This window comes from Eptatretus burgeri, chromosome 2 (genome assembly GCF_056783735.1).
Source record: "Eptatretus burgeri isolate ZD-2024b chromosome 2, Ebu_testis_v1, whole genome shotgun sequence".
In the NCBI taxonomy this organism is placed as follows: domain Eukaryota; kingdom Metazoa; phylum Chordata; class Myxini; order Myxiniformes; family Myxinidae; genus Eptatretus; species Eptatretus burgeri.
The window spans coordinates 43,152,559-43,178,809 of record NC_140962.1 but is presented as its reverse complement, the minus strand read 5'-3'; the positions used below and the strand labels follow the sequence as shown (position 1 = coordinate 43,178,809).

At 44.4% G+C, this 26,251-nt stretch overlaps 1 protein-coding gene and 1 long non-coding RNA gene across 6 annotated transcripts in view; one reads left to right on the top strand and one right to left on the bottom strand.

Moving 5' to 3' along the window:
• Positions 1-1,762: 1,762 nt before the first annotated feature.
• LOC147031922 (uncharacterized) lies at positions 1,763-7,442 on the bottom strand. The gene is made up of 2 exons (XR_015054945.1): positions 7,306-7,442; positions 1,763-2,284 (listed from the first exon to the last, which is right to left on the bottom strand). It is a non-coding gene; the product is annotated as an uncharacterized LOC147031922 (long non-coding RNA).
• Positions 5,394-26,251, top strand: part of LOC147031921 (long-chain-fatty-acid--CoA ligase 4-like) — a 117,115-nt gene continuing 96,257 nt past the window's right edge. For 2 of the 5 annotated variants that reach the window (XM_085869136.1, XM_085869133.1), the window contains exon 1: positions 5,394-5,664. Coding sequence is in view for 1 of the 5 variants with exons in the window: in XM_085869137.1 (XP_085725263.1) it covers positions 5,524-5,664 (141 nt within the window). In the remaining 4 variants the exon portion in view is untranslated. The remainder of the gene's footprint in view (positions 5,665-26,251) is intronic. The other 3 variants (XM_085869137.1, XM_085869135.1, XM_085869134.1) reach the window with 3 other exon arrangements.

Genomic DNA, 26,251 nt, shown 5'->3' with positions numbered 1-26,251 from the left:
ACTTTAAAAGTAACATTCATTGTTGTTTCTTATTTTTTGCATTCAATGTATCTTATTTTGCTTGATGGCTTTCTGATTAAAACGAACCCCAGGTGAGGTTTACCTGATTCTTTTTGAGGTTAAGATGTTGCAGACATGGTCGTTGTACATGCAGGAATGAGTGGAATATGGAATGTACAGGTTATTTGGTCGCTTACTGGATGCAAGGGGATGCCAGGTTATGTTTTCTAGCATTTTTCCCACAACAGGAACAGGAACAAAGTTCATGAATTGAGCAATAGATGTTAATCTATGGTGAGAAAAACGTTTTTTTTGCATTTTAGGAAGATGTGGGAAATACCTTGAGGACAAAAAAAACATTCCAGAAGAATGGGCGGAACCTAAACAGATAGAGGGCAGGAAGGTTTAGAGAGGGAACTAAGGCTTTTTTAGGTTAAAGAGAAAAGGGAGGAAAGAAAGGAAGGAACTGGTCATGATAGTGCAAGTGGAATTGGCAAGCAGGAATCAAAATTGCAAGGAGAGAGTAGTTAAATATTCCAAACCAATTATAAAAAGGAATGAATGGGGAGCTCAAAACTAGTATTTTGTGAGGATTGCAAAAGATTTGCAGAAAGTGAGACCTAGTTTAATGGGGAGTAATTGTAAGATATCAGCTAAATAAGCTACAAAATGTACAGTTGTAACAGAAAGGAGATAACATAGGAGGAGGCACAGCAATCTGGGCAGTCCTAACTCCTCTTATATACACAGGTGAAGGTTATAATGTTCATCAATAGTGGCTCCAAGTGCAATAATGTCATCTTGAAACACCAGTACACATGATAACACTCCCATTCAAATTGAGATATTTCACTATTACTGGAAATACAAATGAGAAACATCAGAAAATGATCGTTTCCAAATGGAGTGATCGAATGCTTTAAGTTTGCGACCCTCTTCATCCGATGATAGTTGCCAATATCTGGATGAAGCAACCAGCAACGAGAATATATCTGCGTCTTCAACACATGGACGAAATAACTCGAAATCTGGAATGAAAATTGAAAACGTTAAGAGATCAGCGATGTTTAGTTTTTTTTGCTGGGATGTGCCATTACCAATCAGCTTGCTATCGCTTGCCAAGCCAGCTGTTCCTTATCAACCAGTTAATTGGAGTGCTTGCTTGAGTGCTAAAACCACTTGCTGAGCGCTCCACAGTCGAAAGCAGTGCAGTTCGTGTCCCGATCAGGATGTACAGTCGGCAGTTGCTACAAGGTAGATACATGTGGGTACAAGAGGTACATGTGGGTAGATTTGGATCTGTAAAGCAGCTTCTCCAAGGATGTGTGTGCATGCCTGCACGCTTGGTTATTAGTAGAGGAAATAATGGATAAATCGTTCAAATGATGATACAAGCATGAAACTTGGCATAAACATTCACATTGGGACACTCTTCAAATTTAGTCGATGAGCCAAGTGAAAATCCAAGATGGCCACCAAATTTCTAACCCAAAACTCCATTTTCACCATATCTCTGAAGATTGTTGATGGATTTGAGTGATGCAAGTGTCTACCTATATGTTTTTTGACATGTCAAACCTGATTTTGCCATTAATTATCATCCAAGAGACCTCCTTGTATCACTAAACTTGTTTTTTTTAAGTCAATGTATTAAAAAGTTCATAGATTATACCACTGAGGGTGGAGTAGCGATCTATGTTAACATTTGATATTAAGATTGAATCTTTAAAATCTTTCAAAACATACACAGGATCCATTTAAATTTCAATATGACAGATGATTTATTCATCTTTCACTGTTTCAATACAAAAACGCATTAAAATGTAAATGCATAATCATTTAAAGTTGAACAAAATCTTCCAATTTTCATTCAAACCATTAAATCTTGCCGAACACACAATTTAACTTGCTGAACATACAGCTTAACTCATTTTGGCCAGGAAAAATAACTATAGCAGTATCTTTTCAAAGTTTCTGGACGGAATCTTCGAACATATGCTTTCGTTAATGCCATTTGGACGGGATCAATCACTGACTAGTTCCATACATGTAAATACAAGGACAAAAACAGCTCCTTTGCCGTGTGTAATTGGGTGCACAGTGTCTCTAAACTGGGAACAAGTCATGCACAATGTGCATCAAGTAACTAGAGTCATTGTCCTTTCTTGCTACTCCAGACACGTGCAACTGCAGAGTGCTGTGCAGCTCAAGCCACACCGAAAACATTTACATCTTCCACCGCATTCTTTCTTGCATCCACACTTGGTCAGCTGCTGGCAGCTGGCTGCAATGGAAGGAAGGATAGTCCAACATGTCCTCCAGATACCATCTTGTTTGTTCAAACACCCCAAGCAAACAACAAATTAGCAACTAGTTACTTAAAATAACATTGGTTTGGGCACAAAAATAAACACAACAGGTTAAAAATTGATATCTAAGAAGGTTTTAATGGGTATAATCTGTTTCAGCATGTCCAAAAACATATTATTAGAAACTGAAATCATTCAAATAAGTCATTTCTTTCATGAGATATGTCAAAAATTGTATTTCATGGGTTTAACCAGTGGCCATCTTGAAAAATGGCGGCCATCTTGGAATTTTGATTGGCTCATCGACGAAAATTGAAGAATGATGCTTTGGGCATGTTCATCCCAAATTTCATGCTTGTATCACCATTTGAAAGATTCTCCTCAAAATCAACTGTTCGCTGCTCTACTATATGGGCGCCATGGTGGCAAGGCTTCTTCCAGTATCTGACGATGATGATGGGGGTGGAGGTTTTAACTTTTAATCTCAGCAGCATATGATAAAAGGATACAATTGATGGTATCCCTGCTCTTCAGGTCCTCACTGAACGCAGACAAGAGTTTCACAGGGGATGCTTGCAGCCTATGTTGATCTCTGCAAAGTGTTTGATTCAGTGAATCGGGATGCTCTCTGGAGGATTCTTGGTCCTCGTGGGGTGCCACCAAAACTGATCAATCTGATGTCCGAACGATACTCTGGTGCTGAGAGTGCTGTTAGATGTGGTGATACCATCTCTGACTTGTTTCCAGTTGTTACTGGAGTTCGTCAGAGGTGTGTACTGGTCCCCATACTTTTCAGCACTTGTATGGACTGGATTCTGGGGAGGATGTCAGAGAGATCAAGCTGCGGTGCATCGTTTTGGAATGTCAAGATCTCTGACCTTTATTTCGCAGATGATGCATTCATCTTTGCAGAGACTCTGGATATCCTTTTGGTGGCCCTCGAGATGCTGAATGAGGAGTCAAAGCCACTGGGATTACGGGTTTCCTGGGTCAAAACTAAGATCCAGGCTTTCAATGACATCTTGGATCCTGCTATCTTGTCTGTACATGTTTGTGGTGAGGATGTTGAGGTCACGGAGAGATTCACTTACCTTGGCAGCGATATTCATGTCTCTGCTGGCTGTGAGCCTGAGGTCAATAGACATCTGGGTCAGGCCTAGGGAGTCATGGATTCACAGGATCATGGGGGTGTGGCTCTGTCGGTACCTGTGCAGGAGGACGAAAGTCCGAGTCTTCAGGTCCTTGGTGCTTCCAGTCTTGCTCGATGGATGTGAGACTTGGACTCTGATCAAGGATCTGAGATGGAGATTTAATTCCTTTGGAATCAGGTTTCTTTGGATAATCTGCCTTCCCTTCCCCCACCCCTCCTCACTTTCCATCCCTCTTCACTCTCTATCCCTCCTCACTCTCCATCCCTCCTTGCTCCCCCACCTCTCCTCATTCCCCCACCCCCTCTCTCTTTCCCCCTCCACCACCTCACTCTCCCCCACCCCTCTTTCCCCCTCACTCCCCCCCTCCCACTCACTTTCCTTTACCTCCTTACTAATCCAGTCAGCAAAGTGATGGGTGATATTTGCTTCTGTACAAATACATATATATAATTTTTTTTTTTTCTAAAGAAAGACCTACCCACATCTCTCACCTGTGAATGGAGGGAACAGCTCTCACCGAATCGACGACACCCAGGTGGCTAGGATTATATAAATGATTGACCCTTCCCATGCTCCTCCAGCCAAAGTAGCTGCATAAAGCAACCCAAGAAGACTTACACAAGGTAAGTGCTCAACGTTGTTTCGAACCCTTCCCAGAGTTCCTTAACTATAAAGACGTTCACATATAGTACACACACGACAATCCCAATACTTTAAAAAAAATACTGTGTATATATATATACATATACGAGTTAAAATGGAAGGAAGGATGATAACAGAGAAAGGGAGTGGGGAAAGTATATGAGTCGGTGAAAAGGTAAAAGGAGGGAAGACAGGATTATAAGGAGCATGTGGGGGGGGGGGGGTGTGGACTCGGGAACAGCTTTCAGCCGTACATGATAACGTAGTAATAATAAATAAATAACCTCATGCAATATTAATGAAAATTAAAAAACAAGCGGTACCTTGTAAGGGTTACATTGAGGAACGTTGCTTAGCAACGGCAGCGGAAGCAGAATGGTTGTGGGACACTGGGACTGTGAAACTGTATATATATATATATATATATATATATATATATATATATATATATATATATATATATATATATATATATATATATATATATATATATATATATATATATATATATATATGTCGGGGTAACCTGGGAGATCATCTGAGGTTGTGATGAAATATATATTTAAATTTAACCACCACACATTAATTAATCCGGTTCAGCGTGTTTGGTAGCTGACTGGTTGATTTTCATAACAATCAACGTCACAATTGTTTAACAGGATGAAAAATACGAAACGTTCGTCGTTTGAGATAAGTTAGTCTGATGTGAAGCATTCATCCTGAGAATGCGCGGGAAAATTAATACCAGGCTCGAGGGAATTGTACCTTCTTCGATGTGGCTGTCCGTTAATTATTATTATTATTATTATTATTATGGATATTAATAATTTCAGCATCACGTGACACGCGTCACTTTTTTGATGAACATTTTAAATTTTCGGCAATTGATAAACTCATTGCGTTTAATGTTTCTCCATCAGCCGTGAGACTCCCGAATGGACGACTGGTCGTGACGTCATGTTGGAGGCACGGTGGTTGACGTCATATCACATCATGTTTCTCAACCAATGGGATCACGTCACGTGACGAGTGGGCGGTATTTGAGGTCCCCGAAATAAACGCGTGACGTCATGATCGGCGAAGTGTTGTTGTAATCGATGATACGTTTTGAAATTTTTGACACATTTGCATTGGAAAAAAAAAAAAATCTTCTCCTTTGCAAATACAATTTATACAGCGCGTGCGTTCGTGACGTCACAGCGCGACGGGTTGTATTTCCGCCGGAAAGTGGGCGGTGCCTGCGCTCGTGCTCGTCCGGCGCGACCAATGGTCGTTGAGGACGGGGAAAAAAAAAAAAAAAAAAACGTGACGCGGGGGCCGAACAAAGCAGTCCTCGGCGTTTCATGTGGAAGGAATATTTAAAGAAAATATGGGCGTAGTTATGGTGTTTTATTTAACGATGTAACCCGACCTGTTACTGTATGCTTGTGAACAAAGAAGGCGGAGGCTTCATTGATTACAGTTCTCTTGTTGGCCGGGATGGGTTTACCATCGATCTGACTGACAGGCCGGACGAGCCGGTGCCGGTGCTGTTGTGCAGGGAGCGCGTGGTCGCGTCTCAGGTGAGCTCTCGGGCGTGCTGTGCCGTCGTTTTGTGGCCTCAGTCCGGGTACCTGGTACTTGACCCTTCTTTCTCACCGGAGGCGCTTTAATGGGCCATGAGGCCACTGTGGGATGGTTTGTTCGTGCTACTTGACCGTAAACCTCCTCCTATCTCCACCGATCTTTGTTTTTAACCAATCTGTTATTGACGACCTTCATTGTTGTCTCCCCTCATCATTTCAGTTTATAAATACTTTTTTTTTTTATAACTGAAAGAATCACACAGGCCCAAAACGTGCCTGACGTCACGGCTGGGATACCGCTTCGTTTGGATCGCCGCGCTCATTGGACAAACCGTTTAGTTCGGAGTCCCTTGTGTAGTTTGTTACCGTCCACGGAGCTCAAGGTGAACTGTGTCGGTGTGTGTGCTTGTTCTCTATTCCCGCAGGTAATGTTTTTTTTTTTTTTACTCAATACCTCGTTAAAAGTAACCCGTAATCAGGAAAGGTGACCCGTAATCAGGAAAGGTGACCCGTAATCAGGAAAGGTGACCCGTAATCAGGAAAGGTGACCCGTAATCAGGAAAGGTGACCGTAATCAGGAAAGGTGACCGTAATCAGGAAAGGTGACCGTAATCAGGAAAGGTGACCGTAATCAGGAAAGGTGACCGTAATCAGGAAAGGTGACCATAATCATGAAAGGTGACCATAATCATGAAAGGTGACCATAATCATGAAAGGTGACCATAATCAGGAAAGGTGACCGTAATCATGAAAGGTAACCCGTAATCAGGAAAGGTGACCGTAATCATGAAAGGTGACCGTAATCATGAAAGGTGACCATAATCAGGAAAGGTGACCATAATCATGAAAGGTGACCCGTAATCAGTAAAGGTGACCCATAATCAAAAAGGTGACCTGTAATCATGAAATCTGGCTTCACATGTCCATAATTCGGGTTCATTCATTACAAAACGACATGAACGCTGTGAGTGTGTCCTTCCAATGTGACAAGTATGATCGATCATCGATCTTTGCGAACAAGTTTTGATTGATCGATGACATCCTGTACCTGTATCTGTACATTCGACAGCAACCGATGAACTTTCATCGGGTTGAAGAGGTGGGGGAGGGGGGCGTTTCTGACAATACAAGGGTATTTAAACCAGCACAATTGGAGTGATAGACTGACAATTTTCTTTTTTGGTCCCACCAGCTGGAGGCTTGACGCACATTGCCAGATTATTACATGTTACACGAACAAAGGGCGCATTTTGGCTTTTGGGTGATTGTGAAATGCAACTTCGCTTTGTGACGAGGGGAAGTAGTCCTTCAGCCTTTAAAGGCCAAAAAATAGCCATTTTTAGGGGTTAGTCGGATTAAAAGTCTATCTTCAAGGGAATTGACTGAATGGAATGGGTTCTTCGGTATTTGAATGGTAAAATGAATTATCTAAAACTTGTTGTTGTCCGATTTTTCATTTTCGTCCCAAGGTCACAACGTCAAAAACATAGAAAATAGCGAATTTTGACATAAAAATCATTCGACCGCCCAAACTTTGAGAGCTAGGATGACAATATTTTTTTATGCATAATCTTGAGGTCGTTCCCCACCTAAAGTCTTGAACCCTTTACACCATTGGAAACCAGGTGAACGGTTTACCTTTTGTATTCCACTGATGAGGCTGCACCTGGATCCCAATCTTCACCAGAATCGAATCGCTTCGTCCCTCTCACACACCCATCCTCTCCACCAGATTTCATGTGAATCCACATCCCCCAAATGTTTGAGATATCCTGTTCATAGACAAACAAATCGAGGAGAAAATGTAACCTCCGCCCACCTTCGGAGGTGGGAGAGGGTTCATAGAACGGCTTACCCCACCTCACGCATTCTTGAAAAAAAGAACACGGGACGTTATTGGAATAAAAAGAAGAGGAAGAATCTCCAAGTTCCCCTGTCCTGAGAGCGTGAGTGGCAAATTTAATTGGCCGAGATGTCGGACCATTGTGTCCAGGTACTGCTGAACTGAAGGTTTTTGGAAATGCAAACAATGCGATTCATGTTCTAGTGTTGAAATGTATGTCAATTGAAATAAAATAAAAGTTTTAGAAGGCTGTAGAAAAAAAAACCCCACAAAACCAACCCTTTATTTGGAGGTTTATCGCTGTTGATGCAACGTCTTTTGCACCACCTTATTCAACACGTTAAATTAGTTATTTGTGTCGTTTTATAATGCCCCTAAAAAGAGTAAGTGTCCTTCGAAACTATTTCAAATTTTGATTCACTGCCGGGTAGATGGATAGACTGAAGCAATTTTGTTAGCGGAACGGTGCATTTTGCCAAATTCAGCTCCAAAGTGCCGCTAACCTGCAGGCTCGTGTTTATTCGTGTTAGTTCCTCGATCACAGTGATAGACTGACAGACCAATTGCTTAATCCTGCTTTGCACTACACGTGTTGGGGGGGGGGGGTAACATGTTTGTAAAAAAACGCCCCCCCCCCACCTCTTCAATTTTTTTTCTTCTTCTTCCCTTCTTCCCAATTCTCCAGGATTGAACCCTTTAGCCCTCTAGTTCATTTCATGGTCCATTGACATACTGGATTTGTGGAGATGAAAAAGCTATGATTGCGGTTATTGTTGTTCAATATAAATGACTAGTTGCTCGACCAACTGGCTATAGTGTTGTTTGGTTGTTGCTGTCTGAAAAGTCCTGGTTTGTAATTCTGTACATTGCTTATGCTTTCCACTATTTACAGTCGTGGCCAAAAATATTGGCACCCTTGCACGTTTTTTTTTTATTATTTGTATACATTGTCAAGGCTCGTATGAGAGCGAATGCACAACAAAGGGGACAGGAGACCTAATTTAATTTCATGATGCCATGCACTCATTCAAGGCACCCAGTGCCAGCGGCAGCACAGCAACCCCAAAATATCACTTAACCTCCATGTTTGACTGTCGGGAAGGTGTTCTTATCTTTGAAGGCTTCATTTTGTTTTCTGTAAACAGAGATGATGTGCTTCACCAAAAAGCTCTAATTTGGTCTCATGTCCACAGGATATTCTCCCAGAAGGATTTTGGCTTGTTCAGGTGTGTTTTGGCAAACTCCAGTCAGGCTTTCTTATGTCTCTCCTCTCCTCTCCTCCTCCTCCTCCTCCTCCTCCTCCTCTCTCAGCAGGGGGTCCTCCTGGGTCTCCTACCATAGAACCCCCTTTCACTGAGTTGGCGACGGATGGTGCGAGTTGAAACTGTCGTACTTCTTGTGTCTGAAGGTCAGCTTTAATCTGTTTGGCAGTTGATCGAGGTGCTTTCTCCACCATTCGAACAATCCTTCGCTGCAATCTTCCATCAAGTTTTTCCTCTTGTGGCCACATCTGGGGACATTGGTTACAGTGCCGTGGGCTTTAAACTTCCTGATAACATTGCATATGGTGGACACAGGAACATCAAGGTCTCTGGAGCTGGACTTGCAGCTTTGAGATTGTCCATGCTTGGCTACAATCTTGTGTCTACCCTCCTCAGACAATTCTCTGGTTTTCTTTCTTTTCTCCATGCTCATTATGGAAGACACAGTGACACAAAACAGCAGAATGGCTCCTCTTCTCGATTCAAACTGGTTGAATGAGTGATTTTTATATGGCAGGCACCTTCAACTCACCACAGGTAGTAGAGTCTCACCTGCTTGAAATCTGAGTCTCGAAAGTAGAGACTCACCTGCTTGAAATCTAATTATTGGTTCACGAGCGCCAGCCAGAGTGACCACTATATTCGTTATGTCTGTGTGTCTGTCTGTCCAGAGCATAACTCCGTGGACTTTGATCCGATCTTGATGAAACTTGGTTAAGTGTTCGATATCAATGTCTAGTTGTGTTTTCCTGGATGAGGGCGTGCTTCGCCCATTGTGGGTGGAGCCATGCCCAAAAAATAGTCATTTAGGGGGTAGTCGGATTAAAAATGTATCTTCTCCTCGGGAATTGACTGAATGGAATGGGTTCTTTGGTATTTGAATAGTAAAATGAATAATCTAAAACTTGTCGCTGTCTGATTTTTGATTTTCGTCCCAAGGTCAAGGTCACAACGTCAAAAACTTAGAAAATTGCGAATTTTGACATAAAAATCATACGACTGCCCAAACTTTGAGAGCTCGGATGACTGTTTTTTTATGCATAATGTTGAGGTCATTCCCCACCTAAAGTCTTGAAACCATTTTGCTCTATCCCGAACACCTTGCCCGTGGCACCCCGTTCCAGTTTGTTTTTATGCTGATTTCATCAAAGTATGATTAATCCGAGGAGTGTGAAATGCCATATAACCAATTTGATGTTGTATTGTTCCTGGAATATTCCAGAGGAAGTTTTGCACCAAAGGTCACAATCCTTGACCTTTGACCTTTTAAAGGCCAAATTTTCAAAGTTGTGGGAATCGAATCAGGTTTTCGACCTTCTTCAACGAACTAACTCCAATAAGCTATAGCATGTGTCCTGTTTCCTTATTTTAATGTCCACAGCATTGTTTTGTGACCTTTTAAAGGTTATGCCAAGGTCAAATTTTGAAAGTTGTTGAACCAAACCAGGTTTTCGACATTTTGCAGCTAATAACCTGTCACCCGTACATTTTCTTTTATACATCATGTTGATCCTGTCACCCGTACATCATGTTGATCATTTTTATTTCACATTGTCTCATCCTTGACGTCTGAAACTATCTACATCGTCAAATACCGCTTGTGAACCATTGTCGTCTTCAGACTTGTTTCTAACAACTTCTTGAAGGTGCCAATAATATTGACTGGCCCATTTTAGGATTTCTGTGTGGAATAGGCTTTGGTTTAGTCGTGTTTTTCAGCTTTTGTTTTGTTTTGTTCCAATGCAAACCAAATAAATACATTTGTGGATACCAAAATATTTTTTAATTTCAACAAATTTCTGGAAGAAATGGTGAATTGTTTGAAAAAAAGTGCAAGGGTGCCAATATATTTTGCCATGACGGTACTTGGAGCGACTTATGTCAGAACGTTGAAGAACCGCCAATGTTTTTGGCTGGAAATTTGGAACAATATTTCCTTGCTGACCCTTGTATAATTGTATTGGTAAAAAGAAGTAAACTTTGGCCTTTCTTGAATTCTCCTTCTGATAACTTTATTTTCTTTTTTGTTTAGCCAGAATTTGTGGATTGAGTATTTCAGATCTAGTAGTCTTCTCCTTCTTCTTGCGTCTGGTAGCTTGGCTGCGAGGTTAAGTATAATTTTGTTGGGGCACGACTATGCCGCTGATGCTGTGCTCCTATACCAGTGCACTGGTACTCATTTTGCCAACATCGGAAGGATGACTGGCTGAGTGAACCCCACATGGTGTTAATTCAGTGGTAAACAGTCGAACTCAAGCCAGCCACCCTAACCATTAAGCCAACACCTGGCTTAGATCTAGTCGTGTGTGACGACTACTTTAAGTGCCCCAAGCCCAAGCCAAGCCAAAAGACTATTACTTTAAGTGCCCCATACTACTCGTATGTAAGTGCTCTATGTACTCACGACCTCTGCATCATCCTTCCAGACCTTCAGAGCCACTGTCTCCGATAGGAAATGTTCAACAGATTGCCTTCTGCAAGCTCTCCAATTTTACTGCTCTCAGATCAGTAGCTTTGGCATAATTGCAAGTTTGTAATGCAATGAGTCAACTCTTGCAGAACTCTGTCTTCCTTTTATTTTTCCACAAATCAACCTATCCCAACTCTTCTTCCCACTTACCACCCCCCTTGCGATCCCTATACATCCCTCTCTTTAACGTGCACTTTGTAAGAGTACCGTTTTGATGGACTATCGTCTATATTTTAGAACAATTTGTCGGCGTCTCGTGTTCCTTTGAGCACTTGACTCGTGAGCATGTGACCCCAGGTTCAAATCCCATTGACTCTCTGCTGATTTGTCACTTCAATAATGATGACTTCCAAATGTGGGGGAAATTGTAATTATTTAATTGCTTTTGTTTCCCCAAATCGAATTTTACCTTATTAATTTCAGACCTTTTCCTAACCCATTCCTGTCTTTACTCAATTTCAAGACATTAAGTCCACAAAGCAATTTCAAATTGATTGCAAATGATTGGTGCTCTTTCCCTTAATGTTGGAGTATCATTTGTTTTTTGCAGTCATTTTGAAGTTGTTAAAAACAACAACTCGATCTTGAAATACGCACATAATGAACAATGAGCTCATGTAATTGCTTTATCCTTTCATGTCCATTTTGCTGGCAAAAAATTATCGGTACATTTCCACTGTTCTGACTTTATATTTCAATAAACAGTTTTCATCGTGAACACCTGTAAAGTCCCTTGTTGCCCGCTTCCGGCCCAATGCAAGTGGTACTTATGGTGCTTTCCTTCATCTGTGTATCTGAAAACACCCCCAATGAGGCTGAAGCACAAGGCCTGTTGGTCTTGCATTCCAAGCAGGCTGGCGGCCTCTGTTTATATATTTATTTTGTTTTACCACCTCTTCTCCAGTCTAGCTCCCTCTGCTTTCTCAATCCTCTGACCATCCCCAGCCCCTCCAGGATGCACGTGCTCTTGCAGTTAAACTCCCCAGATCCAGACTCTCCGCTCACCTCCACTCTTTTGTTCCTCTTCTCACTTTTGTGGAACTGCCCTCCTGGAGCTGTTCAATCCCATACTCTTCTTGCGTGCTTTAAACAGGAGGTGTATCGTGCCACCTCATCTTGTACCCCATCCTTCCCCACAATCTCTTCTGTCATCTCCATGAACTTTTCCTAACCCAATCGTCTTCCTCACGGATTAGTGTTTCCTCCTCTCTCTCTCCTATCTTTTCCTGTTCATTAATTCCCTTACTCGGTGTCCATCTGTTGCCCCATTGCCAGTTCATTGTTTGTTTTTTTTGTTTTCTCATACCCTCTTTTATCCCTGTCTTCCATGAGCCTTGATCTTGTATTTGGGAGAAAAAGCATTATAAGACCTGTATTCCTCTGAAAATGTTATTTCATCTTTTACATTTTATTTTATTTATTTATTTTGCTTTCTCGGGCTCAAGGGGGAGCTTTCTTTGCCCCCCCCCCCGGCAAAACATTTTTTTCTTTGAACCATATGCGAAAGGGTAGTTGAGACAAGGTCAAGTACATCTGCGCCTTACGTCAAGTTTATTTGACTGGTTAATGGATTCTCTCGGGTCCATATCATGGATGTAACACTGGACAAGGAGAATTGATCTGCAAGATTCTCGTTCCTTGTTTGTCACGGAATGAAATTACATTTGATGAATATCCAAGACAGGTCAAACTAGAGGGGAAGCACTCGGGAGAGTGCAAAACCTCCGCCGCCAATACTGCTGGGTCACTCAAGTGAACCTTATATCTTATTCATTAAATATGATGTCAACAGTGCTGACAGAGTTGTAGTTCTTTTCTCCAACATTTTCTTTTTGGGTGGGGGGTGGGGGGGGTTTGGAAATCACTTAAAACATGTAGAAATGCAAAAAAAAAAAAAATCGAAATTTTGTTGAAAAAAAAAGTTGCAAAAATTTTTTTTCTCTAAATTTCTTTTGGGGGGGGGTTGGAAATCACTTAAAACATGTAGAAATGCAAAAAAAAAATTCTCAATTTTTTTTGGGGGGGGGGACCAAGTCCAAAATTTAATGGCATGATCCTTGGACCATACCTAACCCCCCCCCCCACCAAGTTTCGTCAAAATCCGTCGGAGTTTTTCCGTAATACTGTTCACAAACAAACAAACAAAGGGGTGAAAACAGTAACCTCCATCCATCTTCGAAGATGGCGGAGGTTAATTAAGGGCCTCCTCAATGGCGATGCAACCATTGTACAAAATAATTTAACATAACTATTACCCATTGTTGATGTGGCATTGGACATTGACTGCAATTTTTCAAGCAGGAATGTTTATCTCTGGTTATTGTTGAGGCATTGCATGCAAAGTTTCCATGATTGCATGCGATGTCTTTGCTGGTTTAGAAGAGGATTAATTACAGGGGTGTATCATTGGACATAATTGCATGCCCCCTATCAGTTTGTGCTGTACTGTACCATCTGTGATCGCAGCGTCATGAGCTACGTGCTGCATGCAAGTGCCAAACAGGTTAACTTATCTTTGTGTAATCGATGTTTATAATAATTGTTTATCTTGTTATTGTACTTTGAAGCACTATTGAACTTTCGTCAGCGTAAGAGCGCATCAGGATTGTTCAGGGTCGGTGAAGAGGGTGAAAATCAATCGGTGGCGCACGTTGCTGTCGAACACAACGAACCTTGGATCCATATTTAACGTTTGAATTTGTTCAAATCATTGATTTTTGCTTTGTTGTAACATGTTTAAATGCTTTAATTTGGGTGATTTACACTTTGAAACTGTGGTTCCCAACTGGCATCACCAGTTATGTAATTTTCTTTTTTTGGTCCCACCAGCTGGAGGCTTGACACACATTGCCAGATTATTACATGTTACACGAACCAAGGGTGCATTTTGGCTTTTGGGTGATTATGAAATGCAACCGCTTTGTGACGAGGGGAAGTTAAGTAGTGCTTCAGCCTGCCAATTAAATTGACAACTGTGGTGAACAAAAGTTGACTTTGTTAAAGTAATGATGGAAATCATGGCTGAATTGGATCCATGCAATTGCAAGAAGAGTAAGTGATGGAAAAAAAAAAATTGGCCATAAAGCTTACGTTGTGTGTGCACGTACATATTGTATGACATGACCTGGTTTGGCATTTGATGCATTGCATGCTGTCTCAGGATAACATTGTCCTCGTGTTCCATGTTTTGTAAATAGAATGATGGAAGGGGGATGGGGAGGGGGGCTTTCAGCTCCTTTAGCAAAGTGTCCAACTATATTCTGGGATACCACTTGATGATTTGCAATGTTGAAACGTGAGACACAACCAAAGGTCACCTTTTTGAAACTATCACATGTTATTATAGGTATAGTGCAAACACTGTACCAACTAGAAGGGCACTCGGTAGAGCACATACCTCCGCCACGCAATACCTGATCCATGAGAACATATCAGGCCCATTACATTTTTGAAATATCGTGCTAAACAGTATTATATCGTTTTTGGCCCCATCTCTCAATGGTGAAGATTCACTTTAAAAAAAAAAAAACATTTCTCGTATCCACATCCGGATTTGGATCTTCACCAAAATCCAATCAATTTGTTCTTGCCACACACCAAACCTGTCCACCAAGTTTCGTCCGAATCCGTCCACAACTTTTTGAGATATTGTGTGATATATCGTTTTTGGCCCCAATCTCTCAATGGTGAAGAATCACTTTAAAAATTCTAGTAGCCACATCTGGATCCAGATCATCAAATCTAATTGGTTTGTCCTTGTCACACACCAAACCTGTCCACAAAATTTAATCTGAATCTGTCTGCAACTTTTTTTTTTAGATATCCTGCACACAAACAAACAAATGAAATTGCTCGTTGAGCAAGGAATTGCCAGAATAACTTTGTCATATCTCCATTTTCTCTGGAAATCAATTTGGCTCTTACAAGTCGATAGTGCTACTGTTTATTGAGTTGTAGCACTTAGTTTGGTCATGATCATAATTTGGAAGTCATTCGGACTTGAAATGGCGTTTTATCGCAATTTGAAATTTTTGATCCGACCCCGCCCCCCCCCCCCCGACATTCAACCGCAAAGAAGGGTGTTGGTGTGACACCTCAATGAGACATGGTTGGATGCAGAATTGGAAGATGCACATTTTGGATTTGGTTGGAAGTCGATACGACCATTTTAGCAGACGTTATTGTGGACATAAGAATTTCGGTGACCTTGACCTTTGACCGAGACTCACCAAAAACGACAAGTATCTGAGTTGGACTATGGCCGACGTCTGTACCCAGTTTGGTCATGATCGCTGAAACGGTGTGGCTGCTCCAGGGTAAACAGACACACAGACACACACAACCGACTAACTTCATTGCCGAAATCCGAAGGATCCCGGCAATTAACAAACAAACAGGCAGATAGAAAGGGGTGAAAACATAACCTCCTTCACCTTCGGAGGCAGAGGTAATAAGAATCCTTGTACTCGCTTCATGGATCTCACTTTTGTTTTTGTTGTGCATTTCTATTTCAGAAAAAGGTATTGTTTATCAAGAGTGCTGTTTATTATGTTGATTGTTAAACAACAGGTGTGTGCGTGCACACACTGTTACATTGTAATCGTAACCATACAAGGGCAAGGGTTTTCTTATCATGATGTACTTGAGTTTTTGTAAACCAGGAAAACCTGCAGCTAATAACTTTACCGCTGTAGCCACTACACGCCAAACAAGGCAATTAAAAAAAAAAAAAACCCCAAAAACAAACAACAAAAAAAAAACATTTGATGGAAGGGAAGTCTCTATATATTGTTGTGATTGCTATAATTCCAGGAGTACCAGTAGCACCTTCACATACTGCCTTTTGGCTTGTTTTGTAACTTTGGCTACAGTGTTTGAGATGATACTGAGCAGCGCAGAGTCCAGATAATGTTTATTCCAGGAGTTTGGCATTAGAGGCGCATTGTTTCAAAATAAGGAACTTGTTTGCAAGGTAGCAGTCACCTGTAATGACCATTTATGAGAGATCCTCACTCCTACCCCCCTCCCCCCCCATATTTATCAGTGGGCCTGTAATGAATAAACTTGATTTTTATTTCTTCATATGAAAATACAGTGATTCATTTGTGTTCTGGAACTTAACAACTTTCTGTGGGATTAAAATGGTATTCTGTCATGTTTTTTTTGTGTTTGTTTACAATATTTTATTTTGGACATTCATGACAACTCCTGGCAGAGATGCTGTAATAGCTGTCCATGTTGTTTTTCTCGTTTTGACCCCTGTGACCTGAAATCCCCCCCTGGGGCAATGGAATAAAAAAAAAACATTACATGACATGCGGGGGGGGGGGGGGCATTGTTGATTGCATATCCAAAGTTTCATTTATAAATGTGCCTGTAATGATTTTTTTTTTTTGTTGTTTGTTTGTTTTTTGTATATCACCTCTTGACCCCGCACCAGGGGTGGGGCCAAAATGACACTGCTCTTGCACCTTTGTGTCCTTGTGATAAATAACTCCCAAGTTTGGTGAATTTCAGCTCCAGATTAAATGTTATAGTATTACTGCTGTACATTTTGTAGTTACGCTATAGTAACGATGAAGCACAAGATACTATACTGCAGAACAATTGTATGGCACTAATTATACAGTGGTATATTGGAAAAGTTCTCCACTATGGTCATCATTTGAAATAGGCGTAAGCCCGTGGTCACCTTTTTCAATCATACACCACCAGAACAACTGCCATCGCTTTCAACACCCTGTCTTTCCAGCGCTGCCGCTTTGAGTTCAGTGATATTTTCACCCTCACTACTCTTGGATTTTGTCAACCCAACGCATCTTTGGTCGACCCACTGAACGATGGCGTCCCTCTGGAAAATCATCCACCGCAGCTGCTGCCAGTCCACTGTGCCGAATCACATGGCCCAGCCATGCTGCCTTGCACGCCATCACATCCGTACTGCTGAGGAACTATCGATCACCGATCATCTCCATTGGACTCTCGTTTGTAACAGTCATGCCACTTGACGTTGAGCAGATGTAGCCATACAGTTCGGTCGAAGCCCTCTAGTCTCCTGATGTCGGTTGCTTTTAACGACAAGGTAGTTGCACCGTACAGTACTCTTGACATGATTAGTGCCTGAGTAAGCTGTGCCTTTGTCTCAAGGACGCCACGGGTGGAACACAGGTATTTACACTGCTGAAGGGTGAATTTGCCCATACCTATCCACGTTCTTACCTCCTTGCTGTCAACGAGAGTGGTTGATTGACACGCCCAGGTCCTTAAAACGTGTGTGTGGTATTGGTATCAAGCGGTATGTGATAGCGTTGTCTTCCATTGTTGGCCGGGCCACCATGTATTCCATCTTTCCAGGTTGGATGACGAGCCCATACCCATCTGATATTTCACCCAGGAGAGCAAGCATCTCTTCTGCGTCAGCTTTGCACAGCGCCGCCATCACGCAATCATCAGCATATCTGATCTCCTTTACCGAGATACCACTTACATTTGGTGCCCTGAGGTATGATGTGCGTTCATGCTACTCCCACATGAGACATTCATTGTCGATGGCAACACCCTTCACTTCACTACAATACAACTACAGATCACTACAGTCCCACTAATTGTATTTTGATTATGGCAATACCACTATAGTTCTACTTCACCTCACCACTGTATCACTGCAGTTTCGCTCACCTCACGTGTGTGTGTGTGTGTGTGTGTGTGTGTGTGTGTGTGTGTGTGTGTGTGTGTGTGTGTGTGTGTGTGTGTGTGTGTGTGTGTGTGTATTGTTGTGGACCCGGGAGTCTAGGGCGAGAAGACCACGAGGGGGGAAGATACCTCTGGTTCTTACCAAACTCCGGAATCGCAGGCCGTCGCACACGAATAACTCCGTGACGTGGCGGGTCGTGAATCAACCGTGAACGCCAATAACTCAACCGCGTGACTTAGGGTCCTCCGTCTAATAAATACCGGTTACCTAATAGTCACGTGATCTAATCACCGGGGGATATGCCATAACCTTGTTCAAACCGGATCACTTACAGCCACACTGGATTGGCCAAGGACGTACTGGCTAAGAAAACAGATCGTTGGGAAATAATGTCCCGGCTAAGCTAGAATATGAACCATGCTGGACCAATGAAGGAAACGAGCTGGGAACATTTCTATACAAGCATTTATTTACACTCAAGCGAGGAAAGATATGTGGCACAGTGAGTGGGGTTTATTGGTATGTACAGCAGGGATGGCAAGGAATTTGTGGGATGTGACAAAAGGTGAGCAATTTACAAAAGCAGACACAGAGCAGACTTGTCCCATTCGAACTTCTACAATCTTAACTTGTGCTACGACAGGCGTGTGCACACACACGGAAGATTAGATAGCCAGAAAGAAAGACAGCAGATAACTAATGGCCTCGCAATACCTGGTGTAGTCGGCCGACCAACGCAACCCAGTATGCTTAGGGGGAGGAAGGAGGGAGAAATACTGGTGTCTAAAGCCTGTATCTCACTGGGCTGTGACAGCTCGCGACAAAATGCGAACGGGATTCTCCAAAATGTCTGGAAACGTTTGCGGTGGTTCTCAATTTCCTTGCGTGAGTCGCAGGAGGTCGCTCTGGTGTCGCTGGAATTTTGAACATGTTCAAAAAATTTGTGCGACAAATTTTATCTCAAAATAGACAGTCGTCGCGGTTGTCTCGAACCTGTCTCAAACTCTTCTCAATTTCGTTTCCGTGAGTCAGAAGGTGCGACAAATGTGACATGCAATGTAATGTAGATAGATTCACAATAGTTCAATCCAGATATGACAAAAAAAAACAAACAAAAAAAACAGTCCATATTGTAAAACCAGCATTGTCTGTCCTCTTTCTCTCCTGTTCTGAGTAATGGCCATGCAAACTTTTCACTTTCCCATCATTCCTTTCACCTTCCCATCATTCATAAATCACGTCACACATATTTTTACATAAATTAGGTCACAAAATATGGTCACACCTGTGGTGTCGCCATGCCCACGGGGAGGGGCATGATGATGATGCATGATGGGCGTGATGGTGGAGGAGTGGCCGTGGGGTTCGGCGAGGGATATGAGGTGTGCACGCCGTCTGAGGCGTCGTAGTAATGCTGGAGTCGGCCGGCTTCAGTTGGCGTATAGTACAGTATAGTACAGTTGGCGACGAGGATCGGCGGATCGGCGTGTGTAAGGGCGGTTCCAAGCTACGGAACCAAGTGTCTCACGGAACATGGCGGAAGGTCGCGGCACGGCACACGGACGTGTACCCGTGTTCGGGGGAGATGAGTTCGAGTTGTTTTCTGAACAGTTGGGTTGCTACTTTCGGGCAAATGATGTAGAGGATGAAGAGAAACGCAAGGCGATCTTGCTCGCCTCGCTATCAACGGAGCACTACCGCCTGCTGAGTGATTTGGTGGCTCCAAATAGACCCAGTGATGATATGCTATCCTTTCAGGACATCGTGACGAAAATGAAGACCCACTTGGCGCCGGAGAAGTCGTTACATCTCGCGCGGTTCCAGTTCGATCAACTCGCTAAGGGTGGCGAGGAGCGCGTTGCGGACTTCGTGGCACGAGTGAAGCATTCGGCTGTGCCTTGCAAATTCACGGCAGAGGAGCGTCCGACAAGGCTCAGAGATCGTTTTATTTCTGGTCTGCGAGACGCAAAGATGGTAGCGGCTATCCTGCGATTAACCGACATCACATTCGACTCGGCGGTCGTGACTGCTTCGTCTGTCGAACAGACGCTCACGGATGTCCGTGCCATTGCTGGCCAGGACGCAATGAGTAGCTCCAGCTGGAGTATGGCAGCTAATCCCGAAGTCAATGCGGTAATCGCACAAGTGCCGCGAGTCACGCAGCCCGGAATCCGAGCGGTGGCTCAAGTGCCGCAGGTCGCACGCGCGCCTGGCGGTGCGGGACGAGGGGCACCGCAGCACGATCGCACCGGGAGCGAAGGGGCACCGCAGCACGGTCGCGCCTGGAGCGAAGGGACTTTCCGCGGCTGCTGGGGGTGTGGGGGTCCGCACCTGCGACAAATGTGCCCGTATAAGAACACCGTGTGTTTGCATTGTCACAAGGTGGGACATTTGAAGCGTGTGTGTCGGATGGCGGGAGCCTCCGTTGGGGTCTTGGGTGACGAGGTGCGAGAGGACCCCAGTGACCTGGAGATCGGCCTGCAACCGGGGCCTGACAATGCCGGCGAACCAGAGCGGGAGATGCAACCACGGTTGAGTCTGTTTTCCGTTGGTTCGGAGATGACGACGCCTTTCACGGTTGAAGTCGAAGTGAATGGCCAACCTACTGTGTTTTGCGTGGATACCGGGGCTGCGGTGTCGGTCATGGGTGAGCGGGCGGCTCGTGGTCTTCACGGTATTCGCCTGGTCAAGACGGCCTTGTCGTTATACACGTACACCGGTGAGGCGATTGCACCGCTTGCGAGGGCCGACGTCTCAGTGCGCTACCGAGATCGACGCGCCCGGCTCTCGGTGTTCGTTGTACGAGGGGAGGGGCCCCCCCTGTTGGGTCGAGACTGGCTTGCGCACCTCGGACTGGGTCTCCGGTTCGTACCTCCAGATGTGCCGGTACTCTCTTCGAGGCCTTCATCGAGTACCGAGGGCGAGGCTCTGGCGGGCGGCGAGAGCCGTATCAGCTCTCGCGATGAGTTCCCGCGCTTCGCTCGCGATGAGTTCCCGCGCTGTGGCAAGGTTCGAGAGGCAATGCGCATCGGTGTGGTTCAGGCAGCTTCAACAGGTGGCGGTGAGCCCGTGGCGTTAAAGGGAGTCGCGAGTCGCAGCATCAAGTCGACAACCAAGGAGCGGACTCGTGATGCGGGTTGTGGGCTGTTGTTCATGGCATATGTGTTTTTCCTTGCTCTATTGATGCAGTTTAACGTTGTTGAAATAAATGCCAGCAGTTCTCGTGTAAAAGTGGATGTGACGGAGATCATTAAATGGGAATTGGATTATGATCAATGTGATGTAGGGGCTTCAGGGACGGTGGTGGCGAATAAAAAGGTTGAGTTGGCCGTCCACTGTCCCGGGCCGCAGGTAATTGCTTTGTCATGTGCTGGGATTTTATCAAAAAAGCGCGCTGTATGGAAAAATGAATTTGCGATGCTTCGAGTATTATTCGTAATGATTTATAACGAGCCTATGATTGCAGTGTGGTTTAAGTGGAGTTGCTCCCGTCTAGCGGCCGTGTGGGTCTCGGAGATCGACTCGGCACCAAGACTGGTGCCCTGGTCTGCGTTACCTCCACCTCTGATTGCGAGCACAACTCGCTGTGTTCGCTCAAGGCCGTTTGGACGGGCGTTGGCGTCTCGACTGATGGTGGTGCGTGAGTTGTTTTGGCGCATTAAATGCATGCAGCCAGCGGCGCTATTCAGCGCCCCCGGCCAAGGTCTAAGGCTGGCGCCACGACTTCCAGATAGCGGGCTGCCGGCCTCGGGATGTTTATCTACGTCGAGTCTGCCTGGGGGGAGTGGGCCGGAGGCGTTTGATGGGGCTGGAGGAGGTTAGCTCGAGAGGTCGTTACGACCTTGGCCAGAGTCATGTCAGCATGGGCCACCTGGGGGGGCGTTTTTGCTGCATAATGCTGCTGTGCTTCTCATTTTGCTGCTTCATATCGGTAACGCGGTCAGACCTGACCTTTGCTGCTCCACTCGCTCGCATCGACACATTATATGATGTGGTGTGCTATTTTCATTTTATTTCCATGATTATTATACGAAGTCCTTCGTGTTCTGCATGCTTCTTATAATACTGATCATTTAATAATCATACTTTTAGGAGGGAGGAGTGTGGTGTAGCCATGCCCACGGGGAGGGGCATGATGATGATGCATGATGGGCGTGATGGTGGAGGAGTGGCCGTGGGGTTCGGCGAGGGATATGAGGTGTGCACGCCGTCTGAGGCGTCGTAGTAATGCTGGAGTCGGCCGGCTCGTGAGTGTACCGCGTACGGAATAAAGGAGAGCCGCGGGCACAGTACGCCCGCGCTCGCACTCGTGCAACACAGCCCGGCTCGACTGTTCCTCCGCTTCGTGTCTGCCTGCTAAGTATCTCCCAGTACAGTACAGTACAACACCCACAAGCCCCAATCAAGGCAGATGAACAATTTGGTCACATACAATGTTTGTGGGTGCAACGTTGACAAGTAACAGAACACTTTGAACAATCAGGCTTGGTCAGCATTCTCCTGTAATCCCACCATCCTGTTCTGCCAGGGCACAGCTCCCACACCATTGTAGTACTCAGTCAGGTACTCTCTTACTCGTTTCCCAACTGACAATATGATTGCTGGAAGGGAGAGGCCATATATATATATATATATATATATATATATATATATATATATATATATATATATATATATATATATATATATATATATATATATATATATATATACATGACAAAAAAAACAGTCCATATTGTAAAACCAGCATTGTCTGTCCTCTTTCTCTCCTGTTCTGAGTAATGGCCATGCAAACCTTTCACTTTACTCATATATATATATATATATATATATATATATATATATATATATATATATATATTTATATATATATATATATATATATATATATATATATATATATATATATATATATATTTATATATATATATATATATATATATATATATATATATATATATATATGTCCCGATTTCTCAGTTGTCGTACGACATTTGCGCGACGGTCGCACGACCGTCGCGCGACAGTTGCATGTGCCAAAAAAATCTCAGTTTTATCACCTGAATGCCCCACGAATGTCGTGCGACATGTATGCGAACTCCAGGCGAAGTTCATCCCAAATTTTGCTGGGAGTTCGTGGGACATTCGTGCGATATTCGTGAGACATACGCAAATGTGTTTTAGTATAAATTCAGTGTGATTCCAAGTGAAAATTATCGCTGTTTTATCGCAATTTGGTGTCTCCAACTAGTCGCGAGCTGTCGCAGCCCAGTGAGATACAGGCTTAAGGTGTGGTGTTGTGCGAAATAGTGAGGGGGGGTGAGGTGCAGTGTTGTGCCAGTGGAAACTGTCATTGTGAGTCAGTAATGATGCTCTTTTGTGCATCCAAAGGGGATGAGATCGAGGGGTGGAAAGAGAGAGAGAAAGAGAAGATGCTTGAGGAAAAAGATCCCTAACCTCATTGTGCATAGCTCTGTACTGCTAGTGTAGCGTGTACCTTCGTGGGATGCTCCGCTTGAGTGTTCCCACCTCGAGAGTTAGTGCATTAACTCCAGCTTAGTCACTTTGCCGGGGCTTGTGGCAATGTGCGCTCCACACTGGTCTTCCGGAATTTGCATGTCTCAGTCGCACACCAACTGCGAGTGAAGAGGCAACGAGGAGAAGCCAACTCAGAGCCGAGATGAGCAGAGCAGAAAGTGGTGAAGAAGAGGGTGAGCGGCTCCGCAATCCACCTTTTATAAGCCCTGGGCGAAGGGTGTGGTGATGACCCAAAGCGACGCGCTGTGACCCGAATCCCGCTTCTCTATTGGGCCACAGCGGCCCTAGCCATGCCAGAAACGGTCTCATTCGCACATCTGACGTGACACGGCCTGGAGCTCCGTACTAAACTCCTGAATTGCTCTTCCCATGACCCCTCCTCGCCACTCGTCTTACCGTGTTCTGGCGACTGGACGAGGGTTATAATCAATCCCACGTGCTCACCCTGGACATTACCGGTGAGATGCGGTTGGTGCTATTCACATCCATTGCTTGTCCCCGCATCGTGTGGTTCGAGTACAGCCTGAGTTGTGTTACATGCCTCTGTTGAGTGGTGAATTATATCGGTACAGAGGTACGAGGTGTGGGAATATTTTCCCCGTGTGCGGGAGGTGTTGGTAGTCGAGCTGGTGAGTTTTCATGAGCGAGGGGTGAGCAAGGTGAGATGCCGTTGGAAATTGGCGCGCAGATTTGAATGAATTGGCGTGCCATGCGTGTGCCGTTTTGTGTGTGTGTTCTTTTGTTGATTCTCCCACGGGAGGCTCTGTAGTGTGTTTGCTATTCATGTCGTGGTGTGCTTGCTCGCTTGTTTGATTTGTTCCATGGTTTAAAGGAAAGGGTTGGAAAAGAAATCAGAAAAGAAGATGGAGATATAGTTAATAGACCTAGCAATTAGACCCACTCAACACACTTCATCCTGTTAACCCACAAGACATGAGGGGAAGGTCTAACTGCACGAAGACCAATGAAATAATTGCCTGGGGATCACTGCATGTTGGGTGCCATTGCCTTCGAGGCATGTGGTTTCGTAGAACCGCAACTATATATGTATATTGTTACGGTGCCGATGCGTCAGCCGCAAGTCGAGTCGGCCCGACCGATCGCCGGAATATAGATCGCCGCCCGGATAAGTCCGAGCGACGGGTCCTTGTACAAGAACCGAAATACACCAATGGGCAGATCACGCGGGGTAGGGTCGATTGCCAATCTTCAATGTACCTAAATACCCACGCGATCCAACTACCGGGGTATTCCACCCTCGACAGAACTCGTACAGAGCAAACCGCCGAGGCGAGCCTGTCCCGTGCGTGATTCCGAGCGGCTGAATCGATGAGAACCGTCGGTCCAAATGTCCCCCTTTTACGGCAAACCAACAGCTTTCCAACTCCCAACACACGAAATGCTCAGTCAATGAAAGAATCGACGCGACGAGCTGAAAACATTAAACAATTGGGGTGTTTATTAATAATAATGGGGAACTAGGGAAGCACGTAAGAGCAGAACTATACCGACTTTACGAAATGTGATGCAAACACTTACAGCACACAAAGCACTTAACAATTTCCTACTTATTATACGGACACACGTACGCACACACACACCCAAGAAATGGTGGCAGAGGCCTTTAATAACGAGCTCCAGCTCGGAGGACAGGTGAGCTGAAACCCAGAACCTATCTCAAACCTCTCCACCTCGTGTGGTCTTCAAGTTGTTCCGACCCGGGCTCCAGCGAGAGCGAGCTGGACCCAATCGCCGTGAGCCGCGATCCTTCCTGAGCTCCCGCGAATCCTCCCGTGCTTCTCAACACGTGCTGGTGAGACGAGGCGCCGATCCTTCCCGTTAATGCGTCGCTTCCCCGAGGAACCACCTCCAAGAAGAGGCCGATGAGTCGCACCAAGCCAGGAACCAAAATGGAGAACAAAGAGCTCCACGAACCAAGAAGAAGAAGAAGAAGAAGCCACCATTCGCAGCTCGAGCCGAGCAACTGGCTCAACTTCCTGCCAAAACAAAGCAGCTCGAAGCAAAAAGCCTACCGAGCCAAGCAGAAGCCGAAGCTCACTGAACCATCAAAGCAAAAAGCCTCAGCCGAAGCTCACTGAGCCAGCCGAAGCAAAAAAGCTTCCGAAGGCCTCAACCCTAACCCAAGCCAAACAGGACCCGAAGGTCTGCTGAACGACTACTCTCTGCCGAAGCAAAAAGCTTACTACTCAAGAACAAAGAAAGGATCTCGTCCTTATCCTTCTCTGCCCCCCCCTCCCCTCCGCCCGGCGTGACTCGTGAACCATCCCCCCGCTCAACCACGGGTGGGAGGGTGTTGTTGACATCATGAATCACGGGACGGCAGGGTTCTTCTTCCTCTTCGCAGAAGAGGGGGGAGGGACGTCTCCATTGTTCATTCCCTAACTATTAAATCGATCCGCAGCGCATCTCATCGATTTCTAAACATTTAAACAATGGAAGGTGAGCTATCTAGGGAACAAGCACTTATCGACATTGCTGACTAAAGGAACCTGTATGTTGTGTGCAATCGAATTCCAAATTCGTAACTATATATATATATATATATATATATATATATATATATATATATATATATATATATATATATATATATATATATATTTGTGGGGTAGATGGAGGAATTTCATAATAAACGTCGGATTGCATGGAGTAGCCTGGTCCGTGAACGACCAGGGGACATCTCGATGTAATTTAAGTTGGGAAAACTGTCAGCTTAAAATTGTTCCGTGTCACTGCACGGGGGTTAGGGGAGGGGG